This window comes from Orbicella faveolata, unplaced genomic scaffold, assembly GCF_042242905.1.
Source record: "Orbicella faveolata isolate gen_17 unplaced genomic scaffold, um_ofav_v1 contig_47, whole genome shotgun sequence".
NCBI classification, from domain to species: Eukaryota; Metazoa; Cnidaria; class Anthozoa; order Scleractinia; family Merulinidae; genus Orbicella; species Orbicella faveolata.
In genome coordinates, this window is record NW_028301577.1 from 6,167,358 (window position 1) to 6,180,000 (window position 12,643).

Below are 12,643 nucleotides of genomic sequence, written 5' to 3' on the forward strand. Positions count from 1 at the left end.
GATAGAAAGAAAAAAAGCAAGAAAAGAAAAAAATACAGAACTGGAAAAAATGTACTCCTCCTCGCAAATAATGCACACGTTACAATGTAGTTGGCGCGTCACACAATCTTTCCCGCAACGGTGTTTTTATGTTCAAGCGATCCAAATGAAACATGTTCTGAAATTTAATACACACAACCGTGCAAGGGAGACCCAAGAATAGATATATTTGCATGTTATTTTCCCTTTAATGACGGAAATTTCTAAGAGTTAATGTGACTATCTCGAGGACAGGAGCGTATCCAGTCAGTTTTGATCAAGCCATTTGCACCCACAAAAATCTTGCAGGATAGCACAACTGTCTGAACTAGCAAGCAGGAGGCAAAGCTTAAATCCCGTCAGTGTCCCGTTCAATCACAACATTTCTCCCATGACCTGGAGCCTCCATATAACGTGCTGTATTAGTGAGACAACCGTTTGTTTTCTACATCTTTCTACTTTTAGAAGCGGAGGCGCGGTAGCCTTATGGTTAGTGTGCCCGACTCCGGATTGAGCGGTCCGGGTTCGAGTCCTGGCCGGGAACGCTGTGTTGTGTTCTTGAGCAAGATACTTTACTCTCACATTGCATCTCTCCATAATCCACCCAGGGGTATGAATGGGTACCGGCAAATTTAATGCTGGAGGTAACCGTACGATGGACTAAGTAGCACCCCATCCAGGCGAGAGTAGAAATATTCCCAGTCGCTTCATGCTATACAGAAACCTGGATAAGTTCCGGCCTGATGGGCCACTTGGCTAGTATGCAGACTTAACCTTTACCTACTTTTAGAAACAACATTTATTGCACAACTAAAACGTCATTATTCTTATCAGCACTGAACGTTTTACATGGCCAGCTCGGTCGGTCATTTAACGCGTAACCATTTCAAAAGGGCGTCTTGAAGTGAGGGTGCGGAAAGCAGTGACGGCACGAAATCAATCTCTAAAAGTAAAAGGATACAGGCAATTAAGGTTGCCCTTGACTTTAAGGCTTAGTATGGGAGATGGAGGCTCCGGGTCATGGCTCCTGTCCCTCTATGTTGCCTGAAATTTTTCAGTTGGTCAATTCGATACACTCTGAAAGCTTTCAAAATCGTAAATGTAAAATGAAGACTGCAGACTAACCCTAACCTTGATCAAAGACCATCAAATGCTACCTAAAAACTAACAATAACTCTGTAAATCAGCTCTGACCCTAGATCTGTTTTAGCCTGCTGTCTACATTTTGCACTGTAGACTGAAATTAGTCTTAATTAAGGTCATTGCTCACATCTGCATCGCCTATCCTTACTGCGCATAATTTATGGCGACATTAGCGCGCGCTCGTGCATTCTCATATTGAAAACATCACTAATTTGCCTTGATATTGAGCTCTGTCAGTTGAAAAATGGCTCTAGCTCACCAACGAGCACGGGCACCCCAATTTTTTTTCCAGTCATTGTAATCAACTAATCATAAGCTTTGCGTGAGAAAAGACTGATCTAATTTCTATTGCTGAAAATTGAACAAATAAGAAAAATAGCAGATACACTGTGGTCTTTTCTATTTTGCAGTTTGGTAACCACGTCAAGAAATTTGGTTCAAATTTTTAATCAAGGATTTAGCTTTCTGTCTGAATTAAGCTTAAAATGTTTATGTGTGCGACACAATGTATTGACTGCAGTTTAATGCGTGTTCTTATGAGTCTGAGCTCACAAAGATTTTACAATTACTGGGAATGCGGTTAGCTTTAGCTAGTGTAAGTGCTAATTTACAGGTTTAAGATTTAGATCTAGTTATTATTTGGTCAAGGACTCAAGGTTAGGGTTTCTATTTTCTCATAAGGATGAGGATGACTGATGTTCTCACTTTTTTTTTCACTCATTTCTCAGATTCAAACCAATCAGAGTTCAGATATGACTCGGCCAATCAGCGGTGGTATAATTCTTTAGTAGAAACCTTACGTCACCTCGCGCAACACTTCTCGCGCGCTTGAAAATATGAAAGGGAACGTGAGCTGAGGATTCTCTTTGGATAGACTCTTGTCCAGAGCCCGGGTTTCCGGGTTCTTTTGTAATAAACAGATGGCGTCAAACGAAGGTGAAGATAGTTCTCAAGATCTTCTAAACTCAGGTAAATGTCATGAAATGTCCATCGACGAGATCTTTTGATAACATGCACAATAACACGACATCGAAAAGCGTGCATTTTGATCTTCGATAAAATTGTACCTTTCTATTTCTTTCTACATTCAGATGAGGGTAAATCTTTTAAAGTAATTGGAGGATGCTTGAGGTCATCATCGACTTTCAAAGTTGGGAGAAAGCTGGCTTGCAAATTTCGTGGTACTGACGATACAGGTATGTACATTAAGCTTGAGTCGAGCTTGGTAGAAACAGGATGTGAACAGTCGATGATACAGACATCGGTTATTCGTTTAATGCATAACCTTATTTAAATAAAACGTCTACAGATTTGTCTGCAAGAGAAAATTATGTTTCGATGGAATTTAAGTCTCACAACAGTGTTTCCGCTCAGTGCGATGTTATGTTAATACAGACCATTTTCGCTCTCAGAGCCTTTGGCACAACTCCCTTATAAGAATCGATAACAGACCAATCTTCTACAAAAAATGGCAGCAAAAAGGGATTAACAAGGTTTCGCATTTGATGAAAGATTCAGACACCTTCCTATCCTTTTCTGAATTCAAAGATCGGTATGGTATCACTGAAACAAATTATCTTGCTTTTTATGGGCTGTTATCCGCTTTAAAAAAAATCAAAATACCTTTACACAATAATATAAATATACAATACGAAAGCTTTTATACGAAATTTATGAAAGCAAGTAAACCAAGCAGACAGGCCTATAAAAAAAATAATTGGTCTTAAACAAAGGTGTCCAACCAAGAGTCAAGAAAAATGGGCTACGGATTGTGCCTTTGAAGCCCATGAACCAATAGACTGGAGTGCGGCGTACCAGCTATCTTTTCAGTGTACAAAATCTATAAAACTAATTGTATTTCAATTCAAATTGCTGCATAGACGACTGGCGACTAATGATTTTCTTAAAAAAGTAGGAATAAAAGATAACGATCTCTGCAGTTTCTGCAAAACTGAGAAGGAAAGCCTAATTCATCTTTTCTGGTCCTGTAGAGTTGTCTCTACCTTCTGGCAAAACTTTAAGGAGCTTCTTGTAAGCCAAAATCTTGTGTTGAGAACATACAACCTTTCTTTAAATATAGTCTTAGGCCTAAGGCCAGACAAATCAAAGAATAATCAGAAACTTAATTTTAATTTTCTTGTGGCGAGATATTATATATGGTCGTGTAGGACACGCAACTTGCCCCCTGAAATGAAACATTTCTCTGTCTTTCTGGCATGTTACAACAGCCTCAAAACTGGAGCAGCGTCAATGATAATCTTTAGAAATCTAAGTGGGTGATAATAATAATTAAACGTATTTACCAACAAGCAACTGTATAAAAAAAAAAAAAAAAAAAATGAAGAAAACCCTAAGGCTAACACTGTGCACGGATATTATTGTACTGTAGGTCAACCTTAACAAGTGTTGCACTTGTCAGTATTGTAAGTAACGTGTATTGTATGTAAGTAGTAAGTAGTCTTTTTAATTAATTAATTAATTAATTAATTGATTAATACAATGTAACTTATTGTAGTGTAAGTAATGTAAGTAATTGTATTGTTAGTAATTATCCAGTAAGTGATGTAGGTAATTGTCCCATAAGTAATGTAAGTAGTTGAACTGTAAAAAAAAAAAAAAAAAAAAAAATGTTACAGTTACACGCGACTGTCAGGTGATTAGATGCAAACATGAACAACCGACAATAACAAAGATATTACAGTCGAACCTCTCCACAACGGCCACCTTGGGGACAGAGGAAAGTGGCTGGTTTGGTGAGGTTGGGATGTAATTTAGGCTACGACTAGTCCCTCTTTGTCTCGGTGTAATTTGACGCCTTGTTTTTTCCAAGGGTTCAACCTTTTTATCTTTAAAAAAAATGCTTAGTGTATAGCTTGTAAATATGCAACACAATCAAAATGTATTAATAAAACAGAAACCAGACAGAAACAGAGACCAACAATGTGCGGTATGGATCAAGTTTTGTGACTTTTTCCAGTACAAAATGAGGTTTTGTAGACACCATTCGTCCGTTGTTGATTAACTGGCTGTTGTGGAGAGGTTATTTTGGTAGTCGGGACATGTGTAGTGGCTGTTGCTGCTGTTGCCACTGTGGAGAGGTGGCTGCAGTAGAGAGGTTAAAATAAAGGTGAATGTATGGACCATCCTCCAGGACCGAAAAAGTGGCCATTGTAGAGAGGTGGCTGTCTGGAGAGGTGGCCATTAGAGGAGGTTTGACTGTATTCTTGATCAAGAGTACAGTCATGTGAGTCATGTCGGGCCTTGTGTAATTTTACTTCAAATTGCCTCAAACAGCAGCTGAAGAGTATAGCAATGACCTTCTCAAAAGACGCTAAAGACCATTGATTGTTCACAAACATTAGACACTGTTTGATTACAATATCCTTCTTTGTTTTTAAAATTAAAAAGCTTACAAAATCTGTTGCAAACACAGGGAAATATGAGACTTCAACTTACCAATTTTTACAAAGAAATGTATGCCAGGGGGTAAGCATTGCCCCCTGGTATACATTTCTTGTGAAAATTGGTAAGGGGAAGTCCCATATCTCCTCGAGTTTACAACCAGATATATGAAAAACTGTTGATATTGCGTGACATTGTCAAAGTGGTCTCTTCATGTAGTTCAGATAAGTTCACTATTACTATTCATTTATGCTGCATTCTTTCAGAAAGGGAAAACTTTGAAGCAGAGGTTAGACGATTTGGTAGCTTTGCTTCAAGCTGCCATGCAGGAAAAAGCACTGAACTTGAAGGAGCAGTGGAAAGGGAGCCACAACTAGTGACTGTTTCCTCACAAGTTTTTCCTGATCATAATGAGTTTGTACCACAGGTACGAAATAAAATGTAAAGCTAACCATTGGCAAATATTTTGATTGATGGACATGTCTTATTTTCATGGAGAGGAGGGGGGATGTTAGTCTCTTTTTTATTCCTCGATAGCTGGTCATATGACACACCTTCAGATAAATGTACATGTAATTAACCTGTGAGATAATCATGAAAAGAACTCTATATTATTCTAACAAATCAAGCTCAGGCAGGATATACTAACAGTAGTTACATGTAAGGTGCAGATGAAAAATTGACTTTACTGGTGGGTTTAGGTTTTAGGCATTAAAACATGTTGTTAATGAAACCACTGTAGGTGAGCAAGATGATTAACCACATGGCCTTGAGTGAACTGCGCCACTTCATAATAGACTCAGGTCTTTTCTGTCTTTTTTGCTGGGGGGCCAGGGAAGTAGGGGTGATTTGTATATGCCCTTGCTTAGCTGACAACATTACCAAAACAGTGAGAGGGGAAGGTGCTGGTGCTGATTGAGTGGCATGTGCAGAGGTAAAAGATAGAAAAACTGAAGGGAGGGGAAAGGATGGGAAGGATCTGCTGAACCCAAAATTGTTAGCACTCAGCAGCATTACCCATGCACGGGAGTCAGGGAGAGGTCTGTAGTGTTGAAAAGCTTAAAAGGAGTGGAATTAGTTGGAAAAGTAACATTCACCTTTTACACAGGTTTTTAATCATTATTGCAGGACTTGGATGAAGGAAACTTGGAATCAGTTGAGGTAGCTTTGCTTTGTTGTTTGTTTGTTTGTTTGTTTGTTTAATTCTTCAATTATATTCTTTGCTTATTTTTCCACATATTTCTAATAAAAATTACTTGTCTGTTTCTAGAGTGTTGACTCTTTAAAAGCACTACTCCAAGAGGAACGTCTTTTATATCAAACAAGAATTACAGACCTTGAAAGAGAAAAAGAAGAACAAGTAAAAATGGATTTTTCTTATTATATATCTTGCCAGCCTGATATGACATACTTCACAAACTGGCCATTTGTAAAGGCAGTTATAGTGAAATGCTGATCGATTTATGAATTGCCCCGGAACTGTTATGTGTTTGTTATATCAGGGGCTTGTTACATGGAGGTTCTTGTTCCATGCATTTCATTGTTAGTGACTACACCCCTCTGAAACAGACCTGGGGAAACTTGACTTGATGGGTTATTTTTCCTCCATGTTTTTTTTCTCCCTCACCACAAGATGGTGAACATTGCAAAGCTTAGTTTTTAGAATACATCACGGTGCAGGTACATGTGTATTTAAGTTTTGTTACTCACTGGTGTAGAGTTGAGTATTTCTGGTGGGTTTTGCTGCCTATGAAAACAAAATTTGTGAGCCATAAGATTGAATTCCACTGAAATCATGCATGTGACATATCCTGTTCTTCCAGTGTATTCCTTTGCAAGATTTGCAGAATTGTAATGGAGATGTGGTGCTCCTGAAGCCAACATTTCACTTTCCTGCAAAATAGCGTCACTTTTAGTGTCAAGCAAGGTCAATCAATGACAAAAAATGAAAAAAAAAAAAAACCCTCAGTAAGGACTCTGTGCATAGAGTTCTATAATACATGTATGTTTTGATTCCTGAAAAACAAAACAAAACAACAACAACAACAAACATGTTCAAGAAAACACAGGAACTTGCAATTCCAAGGCCTTAAATTTACAAATTTCTTGGGGGAGCATGTTCCCAGAATCCTCCAGCCTGGAAGTCAGCACATCTATCAGGTGCTAGGGAAATCATGCTTACACCAAAAAAAAAAAAAAACTGATAGCTGACTTTGAAAAGGTTATAAGCGAACTCTGAAAGGTAATGGTACTTGTAAGTCAACATATCGTTTTATGCTTGGTGTTTACAGGTAATTTATTAGATATAAATAAAAACTCTGATGATATAACATGTCCTAGACATATAAACACAGTTGATGGAATTACTACATGTATGACATGTAACAAACATATTTGTGCAAGCTGACTAGAAACAGGGGGATAACTTGGCAAGTGTTATTCTAGATTTTCAGTTCATTTAGATACAGATTAGGGAAGCTATTAAACCATAGAATATACATAATGTACTGCAGCTATATATAATACAGTGGAACCCTGCTTTACGGTCACCCTTTTAATGCAGTCACTTAGTTAGTATGGCCACTTTTTGTCCTGGCAAAACACCCATGCATTTTCTTATAAGAAAACCCTGTTAATACTGCCAGCTCATTAAAAAGGCCAAGAGCCATCTTTCCGTTGTTAATACTCTATGTATACACTGATTCAAGTTTCATTTTTTTAAAAATTATATCTGCATTCTGGATGCTTATGTGTGTTAAACAACAGTTAAGAAATTCAAAAATTATTGTGATATAAATCTGTTAAGACACCATTCAATTTAGACCAGTCATGAGGTTTGACCCTACCCTGTTAATACGGCAAAATTTTAATGGCCCATTGGTGACCAGATTAACAGGTATCCACTGTAATTAATTGCATTGTTTCCTCATATCAAATTTCAGGCAGAGAATTTGAAGCTGAAACTTTTCAATGAAGAAAAAGAAAAGAATGCTTGGAGAAAAAGATTTAAACAGGTACGAAGGCCTTCCATTTCTGATCACTGTTTTTTCAATAAAAAACAATATTGCTCTGTAGTGACAAAACTACAATCATGGACAAAAGTCCTTGGGACATTTATGTAATTTAACGAATTATCTGTGTTTCACTACTGAAGTTTGAAAAAAGCGCTGCTTTCCTTTTAAAAACGCGTTACTGTTCCCCCTCCCCACCCAATGCAATGTTGAAAATCAGAAGAACTTGTAGGTAGTACACTGTTTTCAACATTGTATGGGGGTGGGGGGCGAGGTTAGGTGGGTGAAATAGTATTTGCGTCTGGCGTGTGCGCAAAAGCACCAAAAGTGCAAATTTGTCCCGAGACTTTTGTCCATGGCTGTAGGTAAATCTATAAGTCACTACTTAATGGGCAATTTCTTGTGCCTCTGTTTCAAAATGAGTCCTAATGCAAAACTGTTTTGCACAAAACAGAGGCAAAATAAAACTCAGAAATGGCCTATTGTTTGAGTCACACTTCCCCCCTCCCCCCCCCTCCAAAAACCAGTCAGTGTTATAATATTAAAGAAATAGAAAACATGTACCCTGTTTCTATTGAGTTATAGAAACACCAGTGGAAGTTTGGGAGAACAAGAAAAAAACACCATTTACCGTTTGCAAATATCTGCATTAGTTCCAGAGATACCGGTATTTAAGTTTGAAAAATGTGTAAAATATGCGAATGAGATGACTGATGACGTCATACACTCAACCCAATTTTATATCAAGTATATAAATGGAGCTATCTTGGTCAATTTGCAGCGCAGACCATTGAAACTTCAGTTGGTAGGCTAATAGTTCTACAGGAAAAACACCTATGGCTATAAAAAATTCTGTTCCCATGGCAAATCACTCTTTTCCAGTCCCCACCCACTTGATTTCAATGTGTCTGTGATTTTCAGCTCGCAAAACATTAAACAAGGCCACAAACTTGAGCTAACATATTTATATGCTTGCTGGATCAAGCATATGAGAAACCATTTGCAAATATCAAAATGGAATGCCAAAGGTGGTCAGAAATGCCTTTAATATTGGGAAGGTCTGGAACCCAGTATGTTGCCATGGTAACCAAACTGTTAAGCTCATAATTATTGTGGAGCACATTTATTAGAATCTTACTGCAAACAATCAAACATTTCTGATACAAATTGGTTGAGATATCTTTTTCCATCATATTTGATCAAAATTTGGTTGAGTGTATGACGTCATCACTGGGCTAATTTGCATATTTTAAAAACTTGAATATCTCTGGAATGAAAAGAGATATTTGAATATAGTAAGCAGCATTTTACTTCTCATACAGGCTACTTGTTTATGTTTTAAAATGGCTGCAATAGGAAAGATGCGATTTTCATCATAGCACCACTTTAAGGGGACACCCTTGGGATCCTGACTAGTGCATTACAGTGTCCGCTTAATACAGGGTGTTCACTTAAAACAGGTTTTGTGTGCAATTATAATAGTTAATTATAATCCTTTTGAAATTGTCACATATTTTGATAACGTGCATTTCATCTCTCTTCTTTTTTCTTCGCCGTTTATAACATAACAAAAAAATAATGTGAGGCTGTATTGTTGTTATTGATAATTTGCAATATAACAAGTATAGTGCACGGAAATTCCCAGACAAGTAGATTTTGCTTCTGGGCAAGTAACTTTTCATTCTCACTTGCCTCAAGCAAATCATCTGCCAACTAAATCACTAAAAGAGCAACCTAAGACTGTTGCCCAGCCAGCAAGCAAAATTTGAGAGCTATTTGTCCCAAGGGCAAGCTGGAATTCAAGTATTTTTTGGAGCCCTGAAAACTGTGCTTAATTCAAGATCACACAGTGTAAGACCTTCACAAAAGACTGCTCATAGCAGAATATCCAGTCAGTCACTGCATCAATCTAGAAAATTCTATTTAGCTTTAAAATCACATTGTTAACCAATGTTGAGGGAGTCTAAGACTGCTTTTAGAAATAAGTCTAGACTTCTGGTGTTAGTTGTGTAGTGTTTAAATGAACCAACAGAAAAGCAGGCTAAATTATATGTTTTCAGTGGAGTAATAACTATTATTTATCATACATTGAGCTCACTATCTCTTTTCTCATTGGCCGAAAGCGTACAGTGAATTTTCAAAGTACAGCTGCAGACTATACAATAATCATGTCAAGGACACTCAAGTCCACGGTCATGTTTGACCACGGTGCATGATTTCTAAGGGTAGTCATGTCAAGTTTGTGGGCTTTGTGTTGTTTGCTGTCAGTGAAGAAGCAAAAACAAGACTTCCATGTTTTTTTGTTCAATGTATAATAAAACAATTATTAGATTCTTATATTGTGATATCCAGTCTTGGTAAGGGTTCCTCAGCCTTTGGCTCTGGCCGATAACCCCTGCCTCGACCTTGATTATTCTGGATATTACAAAAAAACTCATCAAATAATTGTTTATAATCACTCATACCACAGAGGTGAAATTGTGGGGTCAAATCATGCCTGTAGCATCCTTGGGTTAGTCCGCCTCTTTGACAAAATTTGTTTTGCTCCAAGATATACTTAACTCTGTTATCAAATAATCACTAACAAAAAAAAATTAAAAAATCACTTGCTGTTCAGACAGCCTGATGAAAATAAACTTGCTTGTCCAAAACCCAAAAAGTGCTTGTTCAAGCAAAGCACACAAAGTTTGACTTTAAATTCTCATTAGCTCTTACATCCATTTTTTCACCACTCGAGTCTATGCTTTGTTTTGGAAAAAAAAAGGATAAACATAATGTATATTGTACTCTTGTGAGGCTCAGCCACATCTTAAATTTCAGACCAGGAAGCCTATAGATTGACACAAGTGTCAAGAGTCCATGTTGCCAAATTAGTTCAAAAGCACGGCTGATCATGAAGAATGGTAAAATATAAAATTTGTCAGACTATTTAAATGTTTCTTTCCCCAGCTTGAAGCTAGGACTGACAAGCTTGACAGTGAACTTAAAGAAAAGAACAAGGTTTGTAGAATTCGATTGTGTCTCCAGGTTCATGGTTTCTCTACTTCCTTGGTAAGTTTTCACTCTGCATTATTCTTCAGGAATTGAGTGATCAACAAGAACAAATAGCAGATCTAATGCGTCACCTGGAGACACAACAAGCAATAGCGAGCGCACCTGATGAGACGAGACGGGTGAGCAGACGTTTTTCCTTCTAATAATAACAGTCGAAACGCTGGTCATGGACACCTCATTTCACTGGGTCCTGGGATGACCACGTTCATATAAGCTGTGTCTGTAACACAATTCCATGGTTTTGGAGTGTTCAAAATTGGCGAAACCCCTACCTGTAGTACTTAATATTATACATGTACAAAAGCAACATAGTGAAAGCTTCACGTACTTTGAACCTTACTTTACAGGAGTTGCAAGATGGCAAGGTCTTTCTGGTGCACCAACCAAAAAAAACTGGACGGAAAAAAAGTCGGAAACGATAGACGAGAAGGAAAATTAAGGCCTCTCCTTAATATTTTGAGGCTCAATCTGTTAAGAGCTTTTTTACTGTTGTAATCGTTATTCTTTGGGTGTTTGTAGATGTCACTAAGTTAATTTCGTTGTACAGTGAAACCTGTATTAGGCAGACACCCTTAGGACCCTTACTAGTGTCCGCTTTATACAGGGTGTCCGCTCTAAACAGGTTCTCATATATTGATCAGTGATAGGTAACTATTAACCCCTTTGTAACTCAGTGTAACACAGTGTAAGATCAAAGACTGCTCATAGCAGTCTCAAGGCAGGCTCAAAAGACTTTTTGAAAAAGATTCGGCAAACTGATTTTCATGTTTAATACACTTTGATTATATTTTATCGATTTTAGCTTTTTTTTTTTAAGTGATTTTTAAATTAGCTTGATGTAAATACCTTTTTTTTTAACGCTTTTATAATGTTGTACATTACTTAATTTAAATCGTGGAACACCTGGAAACTAGCGAACAGCTAAGTGTGTACTTGTCCACGTTAAATAAAGTATGTCTATGTCTATGTCTATAGCACAATGTCCAGTCAGTCAATGCATCAATCTGGAATAATCTACTTAGCTTTAAAACGACATCGTTGAACAATGTTAAAGGAGTCTGAGTTGAACCTTCAGAAGTAAAAAGCACTTGAAGTGTCCGGTTATTGCAGGTTTTGTGCAACAAAATGGCTTAACATTGGTGTCCGCGTTCGCTTAACAGAGGTGTCCGCTGAATGCAGGTTTATTTTACAGTAAATGTAGAAAGAAAATTTTGGGACTCAAGCTGGTGTCCACTTATAGAGGGTGTCCGCTCAATGCAGGTTTCATTGTAAACTGGTAGCTACTGGTCAAAGATGGGTCCGAATTTTCCAACACAGTCCGTTGTGATGGACCGCTCACGAATTAGTTTCGGCGAATTTCTTTCGTTTCACTAAAGAAGAGTAGTTTGTTGTTAAAAAGTAGAAACCATTTTTCCTTGATTTGAGTTTAACTTTCACAAATGAAAAACTGATCCCCTGCTAGTGTAGGGCGGATCAGTTAGTATCAGATTACATATATTACTTATATTAGATTACTTAAATAATTCATAACAAACAAAGAAGATAGAAAATATTAACATTACTTTTAAATTAGTTCTACGCTAGATAACTAAACAAATAATTTAAGAATTTAAAATTAACCATACAAGAGCCATACAAGACATATCAGAAGATGCCCTCACAAGTTAATCGAGGAAAGGATCGCGGGGCTGCATTAATTCCCTAACTTAACTTTATAAGAACAAATATATATTAACTGGTAAATAACTCATTGAAATAGCCTGTTTCGTTCGTGTCTAGGATATGTGTTGTATGTGATCACGATTAAGCAGTGTAGTATACTATGTATGACCCGTGCAAACTACGCCGGAGGAATTTAAAAACTCAGCTTTATTTCTACGGTTAGGCCTACCGTCTACACTAATCCGTCACGAAAAAAGAGCTTTTCGGAAAGACTCCTCGAGGAGTTTTGGGTTTCGGTGTTGGTGGTAAACCTTTTTGGAAACGGAGCTTTTCAAAAACGATGACGTCACGAC

General features: G+C 37.5%; 1 protein-coding gene and 1 pseudogene across 1 annotated transcript in view; both read left to right on the forward strand.

Annotated features, from left to right (window-relative positions):
- Window positions 1-1,959: 1,959 nt before the first annotated feature.
- The window catches only part of LOC110052042 (uncharacterized), an 11,109-nt gene continuing 425 nt past the window's right edge, over window positions 1,960-12,643 (forward strand). The window contains exons 1-9 of the mRNA XM_020758165.2: window positions 1,960-2,130; window positions 2,253-2,357; window positions 4,830-4,990; window positions 5,692-5,724; window positions 5,834-5,923; window positions 7,506-7,577; window positions 10,524-10,574; window positions 10,655-10,747; window positions 10,976-12,643. The exon at window positions 10,976-12,643 is cut by the window's right edge and continues 425 nt beyond it. Of these exons, the coding sequence (XP_020613824.1) occupies window positions 2,082-2,130; window positions 2,253-2,357; window positions 4,830-4,990; window positions 5,692-5,724; window positions 5,834-5,923; window positions 7,506-7,577; window positions 10,524-10,574; window positions 10,655-10,747; window positions 10,976-11,050 (729 nt within the window). The 5' untranslated portion in view covers window positions 1,960-2,081 and the 3' untranslated portion in view covers window positions 11,051-12,643. The remainder of the gene's footprint in view (window positions 2,131-2,252; window positions 2,358-4,829; window positions 4,991-5,691; window positions 5,725-5,833; window positions 5,924-7,505; window positions 7,578-10,523; window positions 10,575-10,654; window positions 10,748-10,975) is intronic.
- On the forward strand, window positions 2,411-3,762 carry LOC149096930 (uncharacterized; annotated as a pseudogene).